Below are 27,065 nucleotides of genomic sequence, written 5' to 3' on the forward strand. Positions count from 1 at the left end.
CTCAGTGCTCTGTGAATTGATGGAAGGGTACACCCTCTCATCCTTATTCCCTTTCTAGTTGAAAGGAAACAGCGGGACTCAAGTTCTGTCACCTTGTTAAAGTAGGAAATCCTCCTGGTCAAGAGAGCAGAAGCTCTGGTGTGGGTGTTGACCAACATTTCTGTGGAGGCCTGGTCCTTCACTTTGGCCAGGGACCACCTCTAGGAGGATGAGGTCAGCTTAAGCCATGCTAAAGAATGGTGGAATAATTAGACCATTTCTTTTTCCTTCCTAATTTTTCCTTCCCTGGTGCAGTAAATCTACCCAGGTATGAGTTATTTAGGAAAACGTAACTTTTCTTTTTCTTCTTTATCCTTTCCAAGCATGCCTTCCTTAAGACATTGGACTCCCTCCCCAGCATCTTTCTTATTCTTTCTCTAAATTCCCTCTCCCCACCATTCGATTGCTTCTTGATTATGGATCTGAGCGCTGTGCCCCTTAAATGACTATTCCAGCCATCTCCATCCTCGTCCTCTCGGCTGCATCTGCAGTTTACAACAGGTTTGCCTTGGGGTTTTTCATTCAAACTAATAAAACTGTCCTTGCGCCTCCTTTTGACTCTAGTCTTAAATTTTTTTATTAATGAGATTAAGAACCGTGAAAGATGACCGAGATTTCTTCCCATGTGTCCACCATAGACAACTTTGGTTTTGCCTTTAGTTATTTCAGGTTTGCTGTGTGTCTGCTAGAATGTTAACATACCACAGACTGAGTGGCTTATGCAGCAGAAATGAATTGTCTCATTTTAGAGATCAGCCATCTCTTGTGTTGTTACTACAGAGGTCTCTTTCCTTGACTTTAGGTCGTTACTTCTTGCTTTGTCTTCATGTGGTTGTTGCTTTGTCTATCTCTCTGTGTCTCTAATCTTGTTTTCCTAGAAGGTCATCAGCTACCCCAGATTAGGACCTGTTCCCATGATCTTGTAATGATTTCCAAATACACTCATGTTTGGAATATGGGGATTAGGGCTTCAGCATGAATTACTCAAAATGCAACAGCTAGGAACACTTAACCATGCTTCTGAAATATATCAGCCCTGAGCTTCAGGTCCCTGCCTATGTTTGGTTGGTGTGTACACAGTACCATGTTTTCAGTGGACTTGGCTTTTGCTGGATAATGAGGACAGATGGGATTAAACAAGATCAAATGTGGAATGTTGGAATTGAGTGTTGGTGTTAAGTGAGTTGTGAAATATTACTTTTATAGTGGTTGTTCAGTTCAGCTCTTAACATTTTCTGGGCCAAAGCAATCTGCAATACTCAACTGACTGACTTTGGTTCAACATATGAAAATCTGTCAATGTAATCCACCATATAAACAAACTGAAAAATAAAACCACATGATCACCTCATTAGATGCTGAAAAAATCTTTCAACAAAATACAACATCCCTTCATGATAAAGGTCTTGGAGAGAGCAGGGATACAAGGAACATACCTAAACATAATAAAGGCAGTATACAGCAAGCCAACAGCCAACGTCAAACTAAATGGAGAAAAACTCCCAGCGATTCCACTGAAATCAGGCACAAGACAAGGTTGTCCACTCTCTCCATATCTATTTAATAAAGTTCTTGAGGTCCTAGCTAGAGCAATAAGACACCAAAAAGAGATCATTGATTTGTTTGTATTGTGTTTTTTGCTTCTATTTTGTTGATTTCAGCTCTCAATTTATTTCTTGCCCTATGGTCTTCTGAGTGAGTTTGCTTCTTTTGTTCTAGAACTTTTGAGTGTTATGTTAACTTACTAGTGTGGGATTTTCCCAGCTTGTTTATATAGGCATTTTTAGTGATGTGAACTTTTCTCTTAACACTGTTTTGTGTCCCATAAATTTGGGTATGTTGTATGGTCCTTTTGTTGAATTTTAGGAAGTCTTTAATTTCTTCCTTTATTTCTTTCTTGACTCTTTGGTAATTCGGGTGAGCATTGTGTAATTTCCATGTGTTTATGGGCTTTCTGAAATTAGTTTTGCTGTTGAATTCTAATTTTAAGTCATGGTGATCTGATAAGATACATGGGGTTATTCTAATTGTTTTGTATCTTTGAGGTTTGCTTTGTTATCTAAGTATGTGGTCAGTTTTTGAGAGGGTTCTATGAGGTGCTGAGAAGAATGTATATTTTTTTTATGTTTAGATTTAATGTTCTATAGATGTCTTATATATTAAGTTCATTTGAGTCATAACAGCTGTTAGTTCTCTTATTTCTCTGTTAAGTTTCTGTCTGGCAGACCTGTCCAGTGGTGACCGTAGGGTGTTAAAAGTCTCCCACTATTAGTGGATGGGTTAATATGTGACTTAAGCTTTAGTAGTGTTTCTTTTACATATGAGAGTACGGTTGTGTTGGGAACATAGATTTCAGTATTGAGGTTTACTCTTGATGGATTTTTTTCTGTGACAAATATGAAATGTCCTTCTTTGTCTCTTTTTGTTGATTTAGTTTGAAGTCTATTTTGTTACATGTTAGGATAGCTACACCAGCTTGTTTTTTAGGTCCATTTATTGGAAATTTTTTCCCAACTCTACTCTGAGGTGATGTCTGTCTTTGAGGTTGAGGTATGTTTTTTTATGCAGCAGAAGGATGGATTCTGTTTTTGTATTTATTCTGTTAGCCTGTGCCTTTTTATAGGTGAGTTGAGTCCATTTACTTTAAGGGTTATTAATGACCAGTAATTGCTAGTCCCTGTAATTTTAGTTTTTGTTTTTGGTGATGTTATTGTGTGTGTACTTCCCTTCTTTGGGTTTTGCTGCTGTGAGATCATCTAATGTCTGTGTTTTTTGGGCTGAAGTTTTTGTTCTGGTACTTTATGTAGGGCTGGGTTTGTGGCTAGGTATTAGTTAAATCTGGTTCTGTCATGGAATATCTTGTTTTCTCAGTCTATAGTCATTGAAAGTTTTGCTGGGTAAAGTAGTGCAGACTGTCATCCGAGGTCTCTTAATGTCTGCATAACGCTTGATGAGGACCGTCTAGCTTTCATGGTTTCCATTGAGAAGTCAGGTATAATTATGATAGGTCTGCCTTTATATATTACTTGGCTCTTTTCCTTTGCAGCTCTTAATATTGTTTCTTTATTCCGTATGTTTACTGTTTGATTGTTATGTGTAAAGGAGACTTTTGTTGTTGTTTGGTCCAGTCTATTCGATGTTCTTTAAGCTTCTTGTATCTTCATATACACATCTTTCTTTAGGTTGGGAAAATTTGCTTCTATGATTTTGTTGAATGTATTTTCTGTGCTTTGAGTTGGGCTTCTTCTTCTTCTGTTCCCATCAGTTTTAGCTTTGGTCTTTTCTTTGGTCTATATCTCCTGGGTATTTTGTGTTAAGTTTTTGTTAGATTTAATGTTTTCTTTGATCCGTGAGTATATTTCCTCTATTGTATATTCAGTGCTTGAGATTTTCTCTTCTATCTCTTGTAGTCTGTTGTTAATTCTTACTCTTGTGGTTCCTGATTGTTTTCCCATATTTTCTGTTTCCAGAATTTCCTCAGTTTGTGTTTTCTTTATTTTATCTATTTCTGTTTTTAAGGCTTGAATTGTTTCTTTCACCTGTTTGATTGCTTTTTCTTGATTTTTTTAAAGAGAGTTTTGCTTTCTTCCAATTTTTGTTTGTCTTTTCTTCCATTTCTTTGAGAGAGGTTTTCATTTTTGGTTTAGGGCCTCAAACATTCTCCTAAAGTTATTTTTTAGGTCATTTTTTTTCTGCTGGTGTGTTCAAATCTTGCTGTTGGAGAGCCACTAGTTTTTGGTGGTGCTGTGTTGCTCTTTGTGATGTTGAATGTGTTCTTACCTTGCCTACCCATTTTTTCCTCTGATTGGTATAGTTGAGGCCATGTCTCTGGTGATCACTCTTCCCGGTGCCAGTGGATCCAAGGCTCAGATTCTTGCTCCTTGTGGTGGAGCTGGGGCCATGGTTTCAGTCACCCTGGAGGTCGCTTGGCGGCATCCCTGAAGGTCCCTTGGTGGTCCTGGAAGTTGCTCTGCAATCCTTGAGGTTGTTCATGCCTGCTCCCATAGAGGTCACTTGCTTGGGCCTGCTCCCGAAGATGTCACTGGCTGGGGCTTCTCCTGTGGATGTTGCTGGCTCAAGTCTGTTCTTGCAGAGGTTGCTAGCTTGGGCCTGATACCTTGGAGGTCACTGGCTCATACTTGCTCTTGAGGAGGTTGCTGGCTAGGGCGTGCTCCCACTGAGAGCACACTGACTTGGCCTGGTCCCGAAGAGTTCTTTCACTGCGGCTTGCAGAGCTTGATAACTCGGACCTGCTCCCACAGAAGTCGCTCTCTGAGGCTGAGATTTTACTGATGTTCTTGTGCTTGTCTGCACAGCATATATGTTATACATTGGTGATCTCACCACTGTAAACTTATCACAAAGAAAAACTGCTAATTACTCTGTAATGAAGTCTGTGAAGGTGGTTCAGAAATATGAAGAATTACTATACTTCAGAATTAGAGAGACTCTCAAAAAAATTGAACTACAAATTTTGTGTCTCCCATTGAGAATGGATGGGATTAGGAGTAGTTAGACTTTAATGGAAGTTTTAGTATGGAAATATTTGTGTATGTATAATGAGATGCCTTACATTTTATATATATTTTATATGGTCTGCAAGAAATTTCACTTAACATTTTTACTGTGCCTTCATTTTCACTTTGTCCTGCAACATGAGGTTGGATGTGGAATTTTCTTTTTGTGGTGTTTTGTCAGTGCCTAAAATGTTTTAGATCCAGATTAAAGATGTTCATTGTAATACTGGATTTTTGTTTTTTTTGTCCTTCTTTCATTCCTTCTTTCCTTTTTTAAAAAATTTAATGTTTATGTATTTTATTTATTTATTATTTTTATTGAGCTACACATATATCTCCATTCCCCTTCTTTTCTCCCCCTCTCCTTCTACCATCTCTTGTGCCCCCCATACTTGCAGTTTACTTAGGAGATCTTGTCCTTTTCTCCTTCCTATGAAGATTCATGTTTGTCTCTCTCTTGGAGTCCTCTTTGTTGTCTTTGTTCTCTGGGGTTGTGGACTATAGACTGGTTTTTCTTTGCTTTATATCTAAAAGCCACTTATGAGTGAGTACATATTATATCTGTCTTTCTGAGTCTGGGTTACTTCATTCAATATCATTTTTTCTAGATTCATCCATTTGCCTGCAAATTTCAAGATGCCATCGTTTTTTCACCTCTGTGTAGTACTTCATTGTGTAATTGTACTACATTTTCCTTATCCATTCTTCGGTTGAGGCATATTTAGGTTGTTTCCAGGTTCTGGCTATTATGAATAAAGCTGCTGTGAACATAGTTGAGCACATGTCCTTGGGGTATATGCCCAAGAGTGGTATTGCTGGGTCTTGAGGTAGATTGTTTCCTAATTTTCTGAGAAATCGCCATACTGATTTCCAAAGTGGGTAGTGTCTCCCAATATAGATCAGTTTGACCTTGAGTTGCCAACCTTCCCTCCTCAGTCTTCTGAATGCCAAAACCACAAGCATGTGTCACTATGTGTCAGCTATACAGTTTCTATAGTACTCTTGCACAGCAGGGGGTCTCAAGTGTAGAATGTATGAAGTATTGAGGAGCAGCTGGTACCTGCTGAGCCGGACTTTAGTCCTCATCATATAACTTTATATATAAGTCCTTTACATCCATTTAATTTGTATTTTAGGTGTTAAGGATTGGATCTAGGTTGTCATGCATGCTAAACATGTACTCCTACTGCTGAACTCATCCCCAGTTCCAATTCTGTATGCTTATTGAAGAGATTTATGCTCCTAAATTAATTGTGATAAAGCAAAGGGAATATGTTTTATTCAAGTAGTAATATAGACTGAAAAATGTATTACTGAATCATGCGTGTCTTTAATCAAGCTGATTATTTCAAATATCTGTACAAATTACTCTGGAGAGAGGTGAAATTTTAAAAGCATTAGCGTGGGAAGAGCAGCATCAGCAGGCCTCACAGTCGTAAGATGACTGATGTGTGGAGAAGGAGTTTTACTTCACTTCGTGAATGGAGGGATAGTAATGCTTTGATTTGAGCCTGGATGTAGGGGTCCCCACAGTTGCCAAAATAATGGAACACTTTGTCAGATTGAGATGCTTTCATTTGTGTTACCCCTAGATAGAGCAGCCCTTAGAAATATTTCCTTCTCGGAGAATCTGAGTATGCTTTTAACGCTGACTGCTTCACTCTCCAGCTTAGAGAGGGCCTGCAAGTGTAGATACTCAAATGTGGTCTGCTCAATAGCAGACCTGCACAGCCACTAGTAAGACCTCCAGTTGATTCTTACATACCATAAAGTATGAAAAGCACACCAATCAGGAGCTGTGGTGCAGACAATGAATTCAGAATCATCAGCATCACCTGGATGCTAGAAGATGCACATTTTCAGGCTCTGTGCTACCTAATTCTGAAGCTCTTGATTACACCACAGACGTGTGTTTTAATAGGTGCTAAGGGTTATGGATTATGTTAATTTGTGCTAATGTTTGAGAATTTCCTTGTATCAGTATTTTTTAAATAAAATTTATTCTATGTATTTTTCATATCAGGTATCTTGATTCCATTCATTCTCTGTCCCTTCACATTCTCCCTCTGCCCCTGCAAATTCTCCCCCACCCCACTGAATATGACAAAATTCAAAAAACAAAAAAGAAAAATGGAGAAAATAACATAAGAGAAAAAAGAAAGAAAAGGGAAGAAATTAAAAATCTCATCATAGAAGCTGCAGTACGACCCAACAGGTCACACTGTATACCCTCTGTTCATACATCTCTACTTGCAAGTGTTCTTCGCAGAGACATTGATCTGGTCCACTACACATTCAATGCTGGGCCCCTTCCTGAACATCCCACTCGTGGCCTGTATTGTGAAAATCCTGCAGCTTCGGGTCTGTGGGTCAGCTCCCTTCACGTGCTCCAGCAGATCATAGACTGAGTGGATGTTGGGGCTGGCTAAGTTATAACCCTGGGTCTGCGCCTGGGCATCTTTAGGGTTAGGCTGCCACATGGGAAATGGGGACAGCTCTCCCATGGTCGCTCCCATGGTTTCGTGGCTGACTCATCTGTGTGCTAACCATGTTGGCTCTATTGTGCTGCCCTGGCGAGGTGAAGGGACTGCTCAGCTGATAGGGGTCAGGGATGGCTCTGCCATTCTTATAACCACAGGGCCATCTATCCCACCCATCTCAGGTATTGATGAGTAATGGGGACAACTCTCCTATGGTCACCATTTTGAGGCTGGCTTACACACACCTGAGCTAACAGTGTTGGCTCAATTCTGCAGCTGGTGGACATCAGGGATGGCTCTCCCACACTTATGACCACAGGGTAAGCTCTCCCTCCTGCTTCCAGCATTGATAGTGGGGGTCTTCTCCCCATCGGTGTGTTTAAAACTCATAGAGAAGTATGCTTTAAATTATTACTCCATATACTCACTGCCCTGGTTATTGTTTTATTGTCATGTGAGACAGCCAAAAGTCACCTGATCAAAATGAGACCTCCTTCCCCAAATGTTCCATGCTTGTTTAATCACTGCTTCTGATCCATGCTGCTCTGTCTGTGGGTCTCTGAGCTGCCCCCTTACCTGCTCTGTGCTTCTTGGCCTTCTCTTAGTATACATAGGCTAGTCGTTTTCAAATGCCCTTCTGGGTAGTATATGTTTCTCTCCTTACCCGGCATCACGTCTTACCATTTCTGCAGGCATCACTTCCTCAGAGAGCCTTTCATAAGCATCTTCCAAATTAGGTCACTTCCTGTTGGGAACCCCTAGGGGAGCTCCTCTTTTATTAGCAGAAGCTCTCTAAATACACAGATTATGATTATTTTCTCTCTGTTGGGGAAAAGGATAATTAACCTATACTTGTTAAACACATTACGCGAAGAAGAATTTCCAGAGATGAATTTTGCAATCTGAACATTAAATGATTACAGAGTTATTTTTAGGAATTCTGTTTCAAAAATTCTGCAAGCTAACTTTTTGATAATGATATAGAAGACCAAGGTGATGGGGGACACTGACGGGTGATACCACCTGCTGAACTGGTCCGTAGTGGGGTGATGGCATTGTAACTGGGCTTCTATCCTTCCCAGTCATTTCTGCTTCAAAGTCAGTTGTAGGAGTTCTAAGATAATCTTGCTTCAAGTAGCTAGCTTCTTGGTTGTTCATATAACCCTGAATGTTATTGCCCCCAGGAAGCAGGGTCAGTTGTGGGTCAGACATGAGAATAGATGTTTCATAGTCAAGATAGAAATTGGTGTAGGCATTCTAAGGATCCTTGAAGATCACCTGGTAGCCAAGTAAAAGCTATTGATAAAAGCCTTCTGTAATCTCTTCATATACTGGATGTGCAAGCCTGCCTCCTACGAATGAAAACAGGATCTGGACGTCTTCATTCACAGTAGAGGCAAGAGGATGACTCCCCGATGTCTATAGATCCCATTTCATCAAGTACTTAATTTTAGGCTAGAAACAGGAACCCCTCAAGTTTTGACAATTGTCTAAAGTGGTCAGGACAGTCTTGGGAATTCAAAATCGTGATTTGAACCACCTTTCCCACTGTAGCTTTCCTTTAAAGAGCATTTTTTTTTTCAAATCACAGAGGACACTGGGCAGATGCTCAAATTTAAGACAGATAGCATTAGTGGAGGGGCTGGTAGTCCTGTGTATGCCTTGTCTAGCTGCATGGTGTTTCTCATGTACAGATGTGGTCGTTTTTGGAGAAAAACTACTTTCTTTTTGAGGTGAATCAATAACCCCATAGAGAGAAATATTTTAAATTTTGACTGAGTGATATTAATCAGTCAGAAAAATAGCATAAGTAAATAATTTTTGTTTATTTTTTTTCTGAGGCAGCATTTTTCTGTGTGGTCCTGGCTGTCCTGGCACTTACTTTGTAGACCAGACTAGCCTCAAAATTAGAGATCCACCTGCCTTTGTGTCCCGAGTGCTGGGGTCTTTATACCATCAAGTCCAGCTTGTAAAATAGTTTTTAATAGCTAAAAAGTAACACAAACTTTCTGTTTATGTATGCACGTGAAGCCTGTTAAAGTGGATACATGTTTGTGAGTTTGAATGTGAAAGCCAGGGGTCAACCATTGATGTCATTCCTCAGGGGCCAATCAATTTGAAACAGAGTCTCATTGTTCTGTAGTTCACTGAGTAGTCCAGGCTGGCCCACCAGGCTTCCCAGGGCTGTGGCTACAAACTCATGTCTCCAACACCTGCTTTTTTTAAACCTAAACTTGAGATATTGGACTCTGGTCTCTACGTGTATATGGCAAGCACATCACAAACTGAGCTCTCCCCAGCCACATAAAGGCTTTAGAGCAGTTTATCATGGCCTTGCTCCACGGTCACAGCAGTCTTCTCACCTGTTCTTGTCTTCCCCGTGCACGTCATGTGGACACTGTGCTTTGTCTGGGGCTCACTGCTGAAATCGTGTATCCCTATGGTATTCTGATTTTTCTTGTTTCATCTTGAGTGATTATGCATCACGAGGGTTTGATCATTTTCTTCTTGGGTAATTATTATTTGTTCCGTTGTATTGTAATGACGCCTTTGTTTGATCATTTTCTTCTTGGGTAATTATTATTTGTTCTGTTGTATTGTAATGACGCCTTTGTTTCGCTCTCACTGCAGGCAGAGACCTTTGTTTGGGGTAACACTGCATCAGCACATTCCCAGAGTGTTGCCAAGGCCAAGTACGAATTTCTGTTTGGGAAGTCAGAAGAGAAATCTCCAGATACTAGTAAGTGCTTGCCAACATTGTCCTTCAGGTAAAAGATAATGTGGCCCCAGCGATTTCTGAGTACTGTATTTACCTACATCACTACATCACTTCCTGCTTTCCACCGTGAAGCCTGTGTGTTCCAACTGTTCTCCAGAGCAACCTTCCAAGACTAGAACTGGATGTAGTTCCTAAAGCTGGCTCTCAGGAATTTCAAGTCTTCTTCCTTGAAGACTTTTCTGCTTATAATACTTCAAATTTCACGAATTAACTAATTCTCATTAAGCTTTTATTGTCTGCATTTGCTGTTGTTCTATATACCTACACTTTAGTTTTTATTACCATTCTATATTATGGAGAGTCAGTGCCACAAATTTTTTAGACAATGTAAGCTTAGGAGAGCTTTCTTTTTCAAACCTATTTGTCCAATCTGTCATATTTCCAATCTAACTGGTCACATTTTAAATTAGAAGCAACTCTCTTCAAAACTGTTTAGAACAGATAGAACTAATATCAATACTAATATTAGTAATCTTGCTAGCTTACTCGATTATTTCCAGGTCAGCACTGTACTATGTACTTTGAATATGGTATCCTTCCGATCACAATTGCTCACAGGTCTAGGACTTTCCTCCATATTGTCTGAGCCAGGCCTGAACTCTCAGTCAGTTGAATAGTACACTTATGAATACACTTTCCTATAAGATGGCATAAAATATACATGTTTGTAGAGTTTCAGAATACTTATCTATATCTATGGAAGACTGTTGGTGAAGGAAGAGGTAGGCCTTTTGGAAGACAAAAAGGGCTCAGTGCTTGTGTTTGGAGCTAGACTTACTGAGTTTGAATCCTGGCCTTATAACTCACCTTTGGGTCATTGTGTAAATTATCCAACTCCACTTTTCTAATCTTAAAAAAAAAGATTACAGTGACATAGCTCAGTTATTTTGAGGCTATAGAATGTGTATGCAAAGATCTCAGAATCATGCTTGGTACATAGCAAGTACTTCTGGTTTTGTTTGTTGTATTGATGAGGATGTGTAGCATGTCCTCATGTCCATATCCCCAGTCTTCAACAGTGACATTTAGACCGATAATTATTACTGTTTTCACCTATATCATTATCTAACCCTTGGTATCTGTTTTAGATGTCTAAGGAATTTGACCTAATGTGGTTGGTGTTTGGTTAAAAACAAGTAACTGTCTTTTAGATCCGTGTGTTAGTTGGGATTATATAATAACATTTCAAGATTCCTAAGAACACAATGCATGCATATTACTTTATCTTAAAGTCTTAAAGTGAATATTAATATTTTAATATTTAGAAATGTTTAGATATGATACAATACAGTGAAATAATTTAAAACATCATTATTGTTATAGTTTATAAACATCTAAATACAGTCTGAAACTCTTTGGCTACTTTTAACTTTGAATCCCACAGGTGTGGTTTAGCTTTGAATGCCACAGTAAGGTTTTGTGCTTTCTTCACATTTTTACTCTGATGAAGCATAATTTTTATTTAAGCACGTAAACAATGTGCAATATTTTCTGTTTCAAAAGTGAATATAGCGGGGTGGTGTTGGTGCACACCTTTAATTCCAGCACTTGGGAGGCAGAGGCAGGTGGATCTCTGTGTGTTTGAGGCCAGCCCAAGAACAAGATCCAGGATGGTTTCCAAAGCTACAGAAAAACCCTGTCTCAGAGAGAGAGAGAGAGAGAGAGAGAGAGAGAGAGAGAGAGAGAGAGAGAGAATATAGCTATTGGCAAGAATGTGAATCTGCTGGGCCTATTACATACAATTGTGTAGAATATTTAAAAGGCAGTTGGGTTAAACATACCTTTTATATCACCTGGCCATTTTATTCCTCAGTATTTTTCCAAGAGAAATTCAAATTTATACACATTTTTACAGGAATGTTTGCCACCTGCCCTTTTGTTTTGCTGTCTGGGAAATCAAGCACATTAGAGTTTGTGCTTTTTAGAAGTAAGAAATGATTGAAATGAGATGAATGCACACATGGTAGGTAGACTCCGTGAGGTACTTTTCAAAACTTCGCATTTCATCTTTAATGCTAATTGTCTTCGATTTAATATATTGTGTGTGCTGGAGGCTCTTCTATAGGCCCTTGCAATTTGACTTTGAAAACTATGAGACAAGCATTTGAAAAGAATCATACACAAGTTCCTTGGTCAGCGGCGTGCTTTGACGGTCCTTCCTTCCTTCCTTCCTTCCTTCCTTCCTTCCTTCCTCCATAACGTTAATGTTAAGGCATGTGAGAACATGATTGAAAATTTAAGTCCAAACTGTGGAACCAAAGAAGAAGATGGAAGGGGGAAGAGAAATGTGTAATTTTATAGTCTTAAGACTATACTAGTTCAAGGATAATGTTTTGTAAGTCCTTTGAAGTCATTATCATAATTTAAAATGTAGTCCTATAAATATTGTATTATATTTTTGGTTGTAAGCTTAACCTTTAGCAGCTGAGCCCTGTCTCCAGCCCTAAATATTATATTATAGATAAATGTAGAAATAATAGAACTTTAGAAACATTTTTCATTACAATGTTAAAATACAAAGATCTCTTTAATACTAAGACTTGTTAAATGATATTTTTAATGTCCTTGGTCCTTCACCTTGTCCCTCCTGTTGTCAGTATCTTACATGCATGGTAATTGTCCACAAACTTGTAATTTTCTTAGGGTTATAGAGCTGAATCAATAGTATGGAGTATCCAAACTTAAAAGAAACATATAGTGGTTCCTGTTAATATGACACCTCTAAAGTATGGAATCTATTCAGAGACCTCTCGCAGCACACTGGATTGAGTTGATGCAGAACAGGAGAAAACAGCAGACCCTGAGTAGACAGGACAGTTTGAGAGCAAGGCATCTCCTGTGCTGGACAAAGAAGAAGCCAAACTCAGAGGAAAGCAGGGGACCTAGGAAAGGGTTATTTTTTTTCTCTCCGATAAGAACAATCCATGTGCTCATTAGTTTCAGACAAGAAACTAGTATGAAGTTTATGCAAAACTGGACATTGTTCATGGAAGTTATGACTAGAAAAATTGTGCATTACCTAGAAGCTGTTGTATGGGGCTGTGACTTGATATACCAGTTTTCCCAGAGTTCTGAATGTTGGGGCCAACTCATTTCTTGTAGAATGGAAGCCCAAAGTTGGGAGAGAGCACCAGCAGTAGTCCAGAGAGTGACATAAAACTGGGTGTAGGATGGTGAAATGTTACAAAATGTTGCTGAATTTAATGCAAAATTGTGGACCACTTCGGTAATTGTGGACATGTTAAGCTCTACATTAACAAATAGCCTCTAAACTTACAAGCTCACAATTAGTATCATCTGCACAGAGCAAGGAGCCTTTATGGGAAGGAGAGCCATCATTTACATCACAGGTATCAAGACCCAAAGAGTGAGAGCAATGGAATATTGTGAAACTATAAAATAAATTTCTGCAAATATAAAAGGGGAAAAACCACTAAGATAAAGCAGCAGCATATGAAGAAGACATGCACATGCTTAGGAAACAGTCTGTGTCTCTCTTTGAATTTAAAAATACAGATAGTGGGACTGAAGAGATGGCTCAGCAGTTAAGAGCACTGACTGCTCTTATAGGGGACTCGGGGTTCAATTCCCAGCATCCACATGACAGCTCACAACTGTCTGTAACTCCTGTTCCAGGATATCCAATGCCCTTGTACAGACATACAGTCAGACAAAACACCAATGCATATGATATAAAAATAAATTATTTTTGAAAGTTTGCAAAAGATGCAGATAGTGACATAGGAAAAAATGGGGTATTAGGTACAAGTTTATTTGGTTTGTTTCATTGTTAAATTGATACACTTGAGAAGAGAGGCTTAGTGTACGATTGTCTGGGTTGGGTTGGCTTGTGGGTATGCCTGTGAGAGGTTTTTCTAGTATTGGTCAGCTGAGGTGGAAAGACTCATCCTGAACGTGAGTGGCGCCATCTTAGGGTTGGGCAGCAAGTGTGCATGCATTCATTTCTTTGTGCTCTTGAGTGTAGATGTAAGCAGCTGCTTCGGGTTCCTGCAATGATGAACTAGAATCTGGAACTAGGTGAAAGGCAATAGCCCCTCTCTGTGTGTTGCCTTTTTTAGTGTATTTTCGGCTCAGCAGCAGCCATGAAACAGAGACAGGGTTGTGTTTGGTTTGTGAACCAGAGCCCCACGATCTGGTTCCAGGATCTCCCATTGCCCCAGTGCTGCCATAGGAAAGTGAACAGGGGAGAAAGGAAGAAGAAAGAACATCCCTAATTCCAAACAAAAGTTCCTCACATTGGTAGTTCCCTTCTTGTATCTATATTTTCATGTTCCGTATCTGAATGTGTACCTATGTGTTCAGTTTTGAATAGATGACTACTCGGTACTCTGCACCACGTATTGTTCCAGGCCTTAGTGATTGGGTTTGTTTCTTATTTTATGTGTTTTTTTTTTTTTTAGTTGACCATTTGTGTATGTGTAGGGGGGCTGGGCAAACTCCTATAACTTATCCCAGGAACTTACTGTCCTCCTGCCTCGTCTTCCCTAGGTTTTGAATTCCAGGCTGTTCGAGCATATCTAGTAAAATAGCTTTAGATCTTAACTAAATGAAAATCCCCATTTATCAAACTGCCTAACAGAAATACTTTTCTGGTTTATATTCTCATTGCCAAATTTAATCAGGGAAATGGGTTTATTTACTTTTAGTCTGTTATATGTAGATATTTTAATTGATAATTAGTTATCTTAACTATAATGTGAATTATTGATTTTTATTTTTAAAACAAAGTGTATGTCTGTTTAAGAAGTGGATTACTGACAAAATTACACAAGACACAAAAATCAGGAGGGTCAGCTCCTGCCCCTCCCCATTACTTGGGCTCCACTGCTAACACAGTGGTCCTTAGCCTTTTTCTCTGAGCCTTTTCCCTTCACCCTCAGCCAAGGCTCCATCCCTGGCAGTAAGTTCGGGCCATTGACTCATCAGTTTGTGGGCCTTTACACCTGAAGCAGAAGAGAAGCGGGGCCTATGGTACGCGCCCTCTGCTGGCCACTAGTGGGAGAACGCATCAGAGCACTGGAAAGAATCTAGGGAGTGGAAGAGCGTTTTGTTACATGGCCTGATTAGGTATTACTTTTTCATATCTTTACTATGTTATTTGTAGAAGGAATATGTTTTTCTCTGAGAGATATGATTCTCGTTCTAATATTCTGATGTTTTAATTTGTACTAAAAATTTTCTAGGCTGTTATACAGCTCTTCTCTGTAGACTTAAACATAATCCTGCTTAGGTGTGCTGCTTGGGTCTCCTTCCTCATCCGTGTATGTGTGTGTGTGTGTGTGTGTGTGTGCGCGCGCACGCGCACATGCACTTCAGAAGGTCTAGATTGGTAAGAGTTCTAAAGCTGTGGGTGTGGACATTTTATACCCATGATTCATTGCTTTCCCCCAGGAACTGGTCTTAGCTTACCCTTTCCCGTTGGAGTTCTGTAACCCTGGCTTCAAACTCCTTGGTCCCCTGGTGCTGACAGGGCTGATATTTGCTCCTCATTTATCGTCTGCTCGTTATTGCTGATCTTCGTCCAGGCGTCTTTGCTCTGCCCTATACGTCATGAGGATGAGTCTTGTTCTGGGTGACAACTGGGGAGCCCTTTCTGTCGTAACTTACATTACCTCTGGAGATACTACTTTTTATTACTTTTCAATTATTTCCACTCTACTCATTTTATAATTACTTTTACTTCTAAGGTTCTTACTACACAGGTAATAGGTTGATTGTGTTTATCTTCTGTGCCTCTTAGGTTTTCATTCTTATTTTAAATTATCACTTGACATTCTTCCTAAACTTTTCTGTTTTGATGCTTGTATTTATAATTTTAGTCACTTTTCTATTAGTCTTCATTGTAGTCTTTTCTTTCATATATACATCATTTTGAATTTCTAAAGAATTGATCAGATTTTATTGTCTAAGATTACCCTAAATTTCCTTAATTTATGCTTTCTCCCAGGTCAATTCTATTTCACTGAATTTGGGACTTCTCTTTGGAAGTCTCTGTTTTACCTCGGATGTTATTACAGTCTGTTTCTACACTGATATGTATGGATTAAGGTTTGTCCTTAGGTGAGGTTTTCCTAAATGTGTGTAATGTCACTTCTACAGAGTTGAAGGACTGGGATGAATCTGTGTGAGGCAGGATATAACATGTAGACTATCACAGACACACGCATGTAGAGTGTCGTATGCAGGCAAGCCTCTGAGAAGCAGAACAGGGTAGGAGTGGGGCCATTAAAGGCAGCTGATTTGTGGGTTACTTTCCAGTTAATCAGAGATGGCAGATGTTCCATGCCCCATGACAGATGGAGATAATGCTGGTGTGGGCTTTTCAGCTTCCCTGTATCACTCTTTTTAGGATAAGTGTGACTGCTGGTGTATTTGGGGTTATGACTTCTCATGCGTCTCATCAGGGATTGTAAGGAGCCTGTGTTTGGGCATGAGTTGCCTCTCAAATTCACCTTAGAATAGCACTTCTCAATCTTTCTAACACTGTGACCCTTTAGTACAGCTCTTCATGTTGTGATGTCCCCAGCCACAACATTATTTTATTGTCACTTCATAACTGTCTTTTGCTACTCTTATGAATCGTAATGTAAAATCTGATATACAGGATGTCTGATATTCTACCCCTGTGAATCGTTCAAGACGCTGAAGGGAACATGGCCTTAGAGGAAAGAAAGGCAAACCTTTGTCCCTGTGTGCCATAATGATCCAGAAGACAGAATAAGTATCTTTTGTAGGAAATGTAGAATTGCCTTGTTTTATTGAGATAAAATTAATATACAAAATAAGCTACCTACTTAAAATATAAAATTTATTGTTAACCTTTGCATAGAATCCTATGTGGATGACTGTAGTTATATTAGGGCATCTCAAAAAGAAATGAGTGTACCAGCAGCAATTCTCCAGACAACCCCCACATGACTTCCTGTTTTCCAGTAGATTTAATCCCATTAGTGATGTTAGACGTCTTTTAATGTGCCTGCTAGCTTACTATTTGCTGTCTCCTTTAGAGAGGTGTCCTCTCAGATCCTTTTCCTGCTTTTACCATGGCTTGTCAGTCTTTTACTATTAAGTTGTAAAAGCTCTTTCTGCATTCTGTATACAAGTTCCTTATCAGGTATGTGATTTGAAGGTTGTTCTCTTCTTCTGTTCTTTTCTTGATAATATCATTTGTAGCATGAAAATATTTAACCAAAATGAAATAAAGCCAAGTTTTATTTGTGCTTTCAGTGTAATGCCTGTTTGCTTACTTCAAGGTTAAGTAGTTTTTGCCAGTGTTTTCTTCCAAGTTTTGTAATTCACTTGGCCTGTGATCCACAAGGAATTAAAAAACAAAAACATTTTGTACTGGCGGTGGCGGTGGCGGCAGCGGCGGTGTGTGTGTGTGTAGACCATAGAACAATATGCAGAGAAGTAGACTTTTTCTTTTTACCATGTGGGTCCCAGTGATTAAACTCAGATAATCAGAATGTGGCAAACACCTTCACATACTGAACTATCTTACCAGGCCACTTTTGCGGTTTATGTTTTGGTTTGTTTGTGGTATAAAGATGTGCAGGTCAGTACTTCTTGATGATAGAAAGAATACATTAGTTAGCACGTTACCAATTGGGTGGACTCTAGATACACAAAACGAAAGGTAAAACAGAAACATAACAAGAACAACAGCAGCCAAACAAAAATTAACCTTGCAACACTTCAGGGCACAGATTTTTTTTTTAGTCCTTATTCTAATTTTTGCATGTAGCTGTAAAATCTATAAAAGCTAGGAGTCAATACTTTAAAAAAAAACATGATTTGGCATAGAAACCACGGACATGCAAAGGAATGAATGAAAAATCCACTAATTATTAGGTTTTAAATTGATTTGTTTTCTTGTCTCCACCACATGTTTAAGTCAGTTTATAATTTCATGGTGAGTCTTTTAGTAAGACTGCCTTTGGAACATTTCATATAGCTTGTTCTTTCCCCTACCCAGACTTCTTTCTGTCCATATGGACAGCAGAAAAATGTCTTTGCAGAATTCTATACAGTTATATGATGAATGCGCTCAGTATTACTTGGCCCCTCCTGAGAGTCAGATGGTCTCCATTACTTTATATGGGCCACAGACCCTGCTGTTCTACAGACCCTGGTTTCATCTGGTTTTGGTTTCGCCAAATGAGCTGGAGAGTAACTGTAAACTTTCTGTTTGGGTGGGGTTGTTTATGAAATGAGCCTGTCTCACCCAACACTGATCCACATATCTGCAGAATGAGCTGTTCCCCAGCAGCCTCAGCTGTCTGGTTGGAAATTCTTGGTGTTTCCTATGCAGAGATAACTGGGGAGTGCTGCAGAAACAATCTGGAAGGTGTGCTGAAAGCTTCTATCTTGTTCCCACTCTCCAGTATAATAGTTTTACCATTTTTTTAGACTAATGCTCATTATTGTATTGCTTTCTTATTTTATTTGTGTGGTGCTGCTATGGATGGAGGGTCTAGCACATGCTAGATAAGCGATCATTAAGATTCAACTCCATAGCTGGGCCCATTTCTTTCATTCCTCCATCACTTCTTCCCTTCTTTTGATACTGTCTCACTGTAGTCCAGGTGATCTTTGAACTCACAAAACTCCTGCTTTAAGTAGTAAGTATCAGGGTTACAGTGTGGGTCAACACCCCAAGCTCTGCTTTGTCTGTTCCCCCCACCGTAGGTTTTTTGTCATGTCATTTCCTGAATTGAAAACCTGAGGAGCCAGGGATGATGATTACTTGAGTTTATAACCTGGTTACTCAGGGTTAGTAATCATTTGATACCCATAATTCAAATCAGTTTGGGTAACAGAAGAACATACACGTAGACACACGTAGACAAACAGGCACATAATTTGATAAGATATATTTAAATTTCTCTTGAGGACAGAACTAGATCAACCTTGAAAAAACATTGGGATATCATATGTTAGTTAGGACCAAGATATTTTTGTCCTCAGAAATTTGTTGTATCAAATACAATTAACACCAGACGTTTTTCATGTGCTTACTAACAATTTATGATTAATTTTAAATGATTTACTTGTCTGTCTATGTTTTATATTGAAGAGATAGTTTCTTGCTATCTTGTACAGCTCTTTGGATGATGTTGGGATGTTTTAGAGTATAGCCTTGAGATATAGGATCCATAGGATTTCTTTATTGTTGGTGCTTGACCTGTTTCACAAAGATGTTTAGCAGGGGTTCCCTGTGGTGTTCCTTGGTGAGCTGTCTAATCTAAGATTTCCTTTTATTTTTTTACATACCTTTCCACTTCCGTTTTGCAAAGTAGAGATTACATATTACATATTTCAATTATGCTTTATTTGATCAACTTTGGTGAAAACAAACCGAGCTGTTAAAACTTTGGAAATTTCATGTAAAAATAAAGTTCTGAAGGTTCTGGTGATGAGGACAAAACTATGTGGTACTCAGCTGTGTCATCAGTGCATTGATGCCTGTAGAAATCAGGTCCCCAGTCACCAGCCCTCAGTGTTGTCCCCTCTGCCTCTCTACCAGTAGGCATTTGGCCTTATGGCCCCAACATTAAAGTCTTAGCACTGGTTCCTGTAGAAGGAGAGCAAGGCTGCTTGTTTGTCCCGGCTGCCCCATTAGCTTAGCCCCAAAATAACCACACAGAAACTGTATTAATTAAAACACTGCTTGGCCCATTAGCTCTAGCTTCTTATTGGCTAACTCTTACATATTAATTTAGCCCATTTCTATTAATCTATATATCGCCACACGGCTTACCCGGTAAAATTCCCAGTGTCTGTCTCTGGCGGTTCCATGGCGTTCCTCTGACTCTGCCTCCTTTCTCCCAGCATTCCACTTAATTTTCCCCACCTACCTAAATTCTGCCCTATTAACAGGCCCAAAGCAGTTTCTTTATTTACCAATGAGAGCTACATAAAGAAAGAAGGACCTTCTACACCAGGTTCCCATGTTTGTGGGTTGTGATTTCAAGGAAATCACACTTGGCCATCCAAAGTTGCCTTCCAGGATTTCTTGAATCTAATGAATGCATGAAGCTTCCAAGGCTCTAAGGAACATACCATACTATTTTTCTTTCTCCTAAAGACAACCTTTTCCCTAAAGTGTATTTGAGTTAGGACCACATATGTGGATCTGCCCTGGCCAACCATTATTCTGTGGAGGTCAAGACTTCTAGACCTCTGTAGTGGTTGGGATGTAACAATACTGGAAATGGTTGTTTCAAAAGTTCTGTGACTTTAATGTGGTGAACATTTTCTTAGTGTGGGGACAATATGTTTCTAATTATTTGTACTTAGGATATATTATATAAACACTTTGGAATGATCTTTAATATAGGTTTTTCTAAGACAATCACTACTTATACATCAATAGAAGACTGGACTTTGGTTTTGATTTTGGAGATTTACTAAAAGATAGTCATGATTTTGAAATATCATCCCTCAGAAGGCAGTGGTAAGGTTACTGAGTCATGGTTCAATGCACTTGCATCCCTCTTGACTCCTGTCTTGTTTGCAGGGTGATTTTTCCTTTAGGGACAAATTAGTGTCTCACTAACTTGAATAGTCATATAATTAATGCCAGCTAACTATTGTTTTTTCCTTTGCATTATATTTAAAAGGTTATAATGATTATTTTGAATTTTACCTTATATTGTTATATTGTTTATGAGTTTTGCTTAAGGATAAAGTATTGTAATCCATTTGTTATTTTAAAGACTTGAAACTTTCTTTTTAGACATCACAGTTCTTAAAAAGGTTCTTAAAAATGAGAACATATTGAATTGGACTGTGGAAGTTGTGAAAATGATCACTGCGGCTTCCTAAGGAGTACTAGTTCAGCAATTATTTAGTGAACCCTGGGGACTTTTTGCTCTTCCCAGAACTTAGAAAGTGCTATTCTTCATATCTCAGTACACTAGAAGCAGTGGATAAAGGGTGGCTGCTTCCATTTTGGGAAGTACTGCACAACCCCAGCCTTGCTGTGTTCCACTTTCAAGCAGAAGTACTGTAGACACCTTGGATGCTTCTTACGCTTGTGAAAAATTCAAGTTCTTCTAATTCTCTCCATTAGCTTTTATTCTGCACACTACTGTGATGAACTCCGTAGATGTGCAGCTAAAGGTAGTCTCACTGTGACCGAGGAGGGGCGAGGCCCCTTTCTAAGGGCATGAGAGGTAATGGTTTCTGAGATAAAATGGAGTCATGATAACTCCTGCTTGGTTGAAATTTCTCTGAGTCCAATCACCATGTGGGAGATGGTGTAACACATACCACTAGAAGATCAAGAAGAGATCACCTGGCTCCTGTTACATCAGTTCAGCTCTGCGCACTGTGACCTAAAAAGCTGGGCACATTTGCAGATTTATTGTAGGATTATTTACAAAAAGACAACCACTATAAAAAAGCGGGGGAGGCAAGCCTATTTTTAGAGAGGAGAATTAAGGAAGTTATATCAACTGGTGAGTTTTAGGGTTATCTTCAGATTCCTATTAGCAGATTAATAAAACGTACTGGGGGAGTTGGGACTGAGGTCTCAAGGGTTAATGGTGGGGACCAGACAAGGGCACAGGCCAATGTGAATTATTTTAGCTCAGAGAAGCCCACACGGGTAGGAGGGAAATGCTCAAACAGATGGCAGTTAAACAGGCTCAAAGTAGCCAGGACCACTCAAGTTCTGAATCATCTGTCTAATTTTCACTGAAAACATTTTGCTTAGGCCAGTGTGTGTGCGTGTGTGTGTGCGCGCGCGTGTGTGCGCGTGTGCATGTGCACTTTTGAGTTGCAGATGCATACAATGTGTGCGTGTGTGTGTGCGCGTGTGCATGTGCACTTTTGAGTTGCAGATGCATACAATGTGTGTGCGTGTGTGTGTGTGTGCGCGCGTGTGTGTGCGCATGCATGTGCACTTTTGAGTTGCAGATGCATACAATGTGTGCGTGTGTGTGTGTGCGCGTGCATGTGCACTTTTGAGTTGCAGATGCATACAATATGTGCGTGTGGGGCATGCATATGCCATAGTAGGTGAATGGAGGTCAGAGGACAACTTTGTGGAGTTTGTTCTTTTTTCCATTTTTATGTGGGTTCTGAGGATTGAATTTAGGTCATCAGGCTTGTGTGTAAGTGCATTTACCCCATACACCACCTTGCTGGCCCTTGATTTGTAAAACATTCTGCGTGTGGGATCGTAGAGTATTGTTTCTCTATTCCTATCTTACTCATATGGGATTCCCCTGTATGCTGTGAATACCATTGGTTAATAAAGAAACTGTCTTAAGCCTGTGGTAGGGTGGAACAGAGCTAGGTGGGGAAAACTAAACTGAATGCTGGGAGAAAGAAGATGGAGTCAATGAGAAGTCATGTAGCCCCTTCTTCTTCTGGAGAGAGACACCAGAGCTTTGCCTGATAAGCCACAGCCATGTGGCAATACACAGATTAATAGAAATTGGTTAAACTAAGATGTAAGAGATAGCCAATAAGACGCTAGAGCTAATAGGCCAAACAGTAATTTAATTAATACAGTTTCTGTGTGGTTATTTTGGGGATGAGCAGCTGGGAACGAACAAGCAATCTACCTACAACATTACTCTACTTAGAAAAATATTCTTTATCTTTACTCATGTTGTTTCAAATAACAGGAGTTCTTTTAGATGAATAGTATTTCACTAGATTTTTATCTCATCTTTTTTCCCCTCCATTTAATCCTTTAGAAATTTTTAAGTTAGGAGAGATGGTTCAGTGGTTAAGAGCACTGGCTGCTCTTCCAGAGGACCCTGGTTCAATTCCCAGCACCCACATGGCAGCTCACAACTGTCTGTAACTCCAGTTCCAGACACCTTCACACCAATGCACATAAATAAGTAAATTTTTTAAAAAAGAAATTTTTAGGTTATAGCAGTATCTTGGGTATTTTAAACAACAATACAAAAACCCACCGGTGTTCTGCCCTTTTTCTGTATACTTAGAAACAAGATTGCTGGATTCCATGTTCATTCTGTTTCTATGATTGTGGAAATCTCTATTCTGTTTTTCACAATGTCTTTTCTTGCTTGTATTCCTAGCAACAGTGTACAGAGAACCTTTTTTTTTTTTCTTCCCGATTCCTCTTCAACACATCTTTGTCTTTTTGGCAATAACCTTTCTAGCAGGTATGAGGTGATATCTAGTGTTTAACCTTTCCCCAAAGTTATTAGTGTCTTAGTTACTTTACTATTGCTGTGAAGAGACATCCTGGCCAAGGAAACACATAGAAGACTTTATTGGGTGCTTGCTTACAATTTCAGAGTGTTGGCATCCATGATCACCATGGCAGGGAGCACGGCAGCAGAGAGACAGGCATGTTGCTGTAGCTGAGGGCTTATACTTTGATACAGAGGTACAAGGCAGAGAAAGACACATTGGAAATGGTGTGGACTTTTGAAACCTCCAAGTCTGCAGTGACACGCCTCCTCCAACAAGGGCACTGTCCCTAACCCTTCCCAAACAGTTCCCAAAAGTGCTCAAACAAGGCCATTCTCCTTCACACCACAGTCAGGGATACTGAACAAAGTTGCATGTACTTGTTCATCATGTTTGTTCTTTTGTGAGCTTTTGAGACATGTCTCTTTATATTTTCTGTCTATAAAAAAAAAGCCAAGTTATTTGTTCTCTTAGTATTGAGCTATTTAAAATACATTATGTTTACTTCTTATCAGATGTTTGTTTGGCAAGTATTTTCTCTCATTCTGTAAGCTGTCGCTTTATTCTGTTAACTGGTTTCTTTGCTGCACAGCATTTGGATTTTCTGTACAGACGTTTTCAGATTCACGGAATCCTACTTTTTAAAAAAAATTGAAATAAATTTTTTGAGAATTTTGTATATGATGGCTGTATTTAATTTTATCCCTTCCCCTTCCCCTTTTATGTATATACAACATGCTGAATTCATTTGATTCCCCTTTGAGGTGTGTATTTGTGTGTGTGTGTGTGTGTGTGTGTGTGTGTGTGTGTGTGTGTGGAGAAGAGCTCTCCCCAGATCATTTCTTAGCAGTCCTTTCTTGTTTTTAGTCTATACTTTTGGTGTCTCATACCAAAAATAAAATAAAATAGCTTATACCAGTGTCAAGAAGCTATTTTTTTTTGTGCTTTTATCTAGTTGTTCTATAGTTTCAGTTAAATATTTAAGACATTAATTCATTTGTTTGGGTTGAACCAAAATATTTTGGTTGAATAAAAATGATGAGTGTTAAATTAGTCATAAAAGATGTTTACTGTTTTCTTAAAGGACTGGTAGTATTAACTACTTTACCCTGACCACTGATACTTGGGGCCTTTGTCACTGCGGCAGGACAATTACTACCTCTTTCAAGTTAAAATCTTGGATATATTTACTGTAAACTTATAGTGTTTTTTGTTTGTTTGTTTGTTTTCCCATACAGGGTCTTACTATGTAGCCCCAGCTTACTAGAACTGGGCTATGCAGTCTGGACTGACTGGCCTAGAACTCACAAAGATCTACCTGACTGTGCTTTCCAAATTCTTGGATTCAAGGCATGCACGCACCAATATCCCTGGAGCCTACAGTGTTTTTACACAATGTAGGGGTCACCGTAACCTGGAAGTTGGTGGGGCAGTTGGTCCTGGCTGTCACCAATCGCCACTTTCTTTGAATTTTTGCAGCAGATTGCAAGTGAGGGTGAGGTTTGTGGTGGGGATTGAAGCAGTCCTGGGCAGAACATAAAGCTGCATTTGGAGTCTTCTCTTCCTTCGGGGAGTGTCTTTGATCTAGAGGCCCAAGTGATTGTGAACTGTGGATGGTGACGTTATGATGCCATTGTTATCTGACTAAAATAAGTATAAAATAGAGAAAAATTAGACTTCTTTTCAAATATGAGAACTCTTTTTCCTAGACGCTTAGAAATTTTCAGGTTTTATTTTCGTTCATGCGATGAAGTTCTCTTAATAGTTAGGCGACACTTCCCCCTGGTGGGCAGTGTCTGCGGTGCTCTTTAGTAGCACTTCCCCAGCTGCGAGCAGCAGCTCCCGCCCACAGCTGTTCTGAGATCAGAGAAGAAGGGGGAAAGAGGGATGGCTAGAGAAAGGGAGAGAGTTAGTGTCTTTGTGTCTTCCTTTTCCACTTAAAGAAATCTGGAGGCTTAGTAAAATTCCAGTTTTCCCTTAGTTCCATCAGGACATCATGAAATAAAGGTTTAGATTGTTCATACTTTAAAAATGCTCAGCTCTAAAAGATAAGAGACATCAAGGAACTACTTCCAGGTAGACATTTTGGTATGCCAGGTGAGCTAAGACAGTGCATGAAACAAGGGCTGGGGTACTTGTCTTCTCAACTGTAATTCTTTTTGAAAACTTCTGAAGAAGTACTTACAATTGAACATTCAGAAACAGAGAGGTTCATGTGGAAGTTTTTAAGTTGGCTGCTTATTAACTGATAATTTTTGATGTGTGTGTTTGTGTGTAATTTGGGGGTTCAGCCTGCTTTCTCCCCCAATTAAATCCTGACCTGTATGTCTATATCCATATTTGTGTTTATTTGTATCTACATATTTATACATTTATTGTTGCTGTCATCCCAATTCAAATGTGGATTCAGAAGCTGGGTTTTCTCTCCAAGTCATGCAGCCTTGCAGAGAAGCATCTCATAAAACAATTCTTTAAGGATCTCATGTCTCCCTGAGGGTTAAGGAATGAGAGAGTGCGAATCCTTGCTTCCACCCCAGCGAACCAAACCTGCTCCTTAACTTCTGCTTTATTTACTGAGCTTCTGTACTCAATATCATTTAAAGGAACATTTTTTTTTTGCTAGGATAAAATCAAAACCCTTTTTGAATATTGTTATACAGCAATACTTACAGTAGCTCTTCTTGTTTTTCTTTTGGAAGGGAAAGCATGTGTTTATAGTCCAAGAGATCAGATTATTTAGTATTGATTGCTTTCAGTTATTAGCATTCCAAAGCTGATAACAGGGCTATTGAGGGAAAAACAAAGTCCTCATGGAATGTTCTTCTCTAACTGAAGAGGCCAGGACCTGTACATTCTTTGTTCTGTATGACTTGGAGCACCTACCCTGCCACTTTTTTATTGAATAACATTCAGGACTCCATGATAGACATCCCAGCCGGACATTGTAACATCAGAAGATGAAAGTCAAAAATATGCAAAATGTTGACCTTGATGTGCAAGTTACGACTTCAGCTTGCAATGCTGTTGAAATTTTCTGAAAACAAATACAAAATGGCAATGAAGCAGCAGCCACCCATTTACCCACTACTAAATAATCTTTGTTCATGTTACTCCTAGTAGAGTATTAGGCTATTGGAGCCCAAAGATTATTTATTAAGCTGCTGGTATTAATGAGATCAGGGCCATTAAAGTAAAGATTAAGCTTAATTTTACTACATGAGGAACTTGACAATATAGTACTCATAAATGTTTAAAATGGAGTCTTGAGATATAATAGAGGTAGCATAATGCAAAACAAAACAAACTGCTTAACTTTTGAAAGACTCAGGCTTGCCATAGAACCCAAGCTGGTCTTGAGTTCACTTACTTTCCCAAGTACTGGCATTACACACCTGTAAGTAGGAAAAATCAGTTTAATGTTTATCTTTTTGATGGTTGGTGGCTAAATATTTCAAATTTGGGTCTTTTAGCTGTCCTTGAAAGAACTACTATGGTGAACTTGAGTTGATCGAGGTCAAAGGAAACAAACACAGAGGCTTATTTTAAATTTGTGAAGGAAAATGGCTAGAAACTCTTTTATGTGGTAACATGTTTTCCACAGTTTGTTGGGAACTGAGATGCATAGTTTAGATTCTTATATCTAGATAGTTTAAAAGATAAGAAGGACCAGTAGATTATTAAATAAAAACCCCAGTGCCCGGCATGGGCTATCTTCCTATGAGTATTGGTCAGGGAGACTCCCAACGCCCCTGAAATAATTGATACATGTTATTGCTACTGCTGTTGGTTGCCCATAAGGACTAGATGATAGAATACTATTGCTGAACACATCACAAACTTTGGTTTGAAATCAAACTGGGATAGAGCTGGAAGCTTTCCCTCTGCTCTCTAGATTTCACAGAATCAGAAGGAAGGTGCTGTTCAGGGTTTTGAGGGAGAACTGTCATCAATAATCTCCTCAGCCATGGAACCTTGAGTGCCATGCTTTCAGCTTGCTGGACAAGGTGTTCAAAGTGGTACAAACATGACATGATGGTTAGGGGGTAGCTA

At 39.2% G+C, this 27,065-nt stretch overlaps 1 protein-coding gene across 1 annotated transcript in view; it reads left to right on the top strand.

The window, feature by feature from the left end:
* The window catches only part of Psd3 (pleckstrin and Sec7 domain containing 3), a 372,681-nt gene that overhangs the window by 59,296 nt on the left and 286,320 nt on the right, over positions 1-27,065 (top strand). Inside the window, exon 2 of the mRNA XM_041674594.1 lies at positions 9,668-9,776. Coding sequence (XP_041530528.1) covers positions 9,668-9,776 — 109 coding nt within the window. The remainder of the gene's footprint in view (positions 1-9,667; positions 9,777-27,065) is intronic.

This window comes from Microtus oregoni, unplaced genomic scaffold, assembly GCF_018167655.1.
Source record: "Microtus oregoni isolate MIOR12 unplaced genomic scaffold, Mior012 000025F_ref0000491, whole genome shotgun sequence".
Taxonomy (NCBI): domain Eukaryota; kingdom Metazoa; phylum Chordata; class Mammalia; order Rodentia; family Cricetidae; genus Microtus; species Microtus oregoni.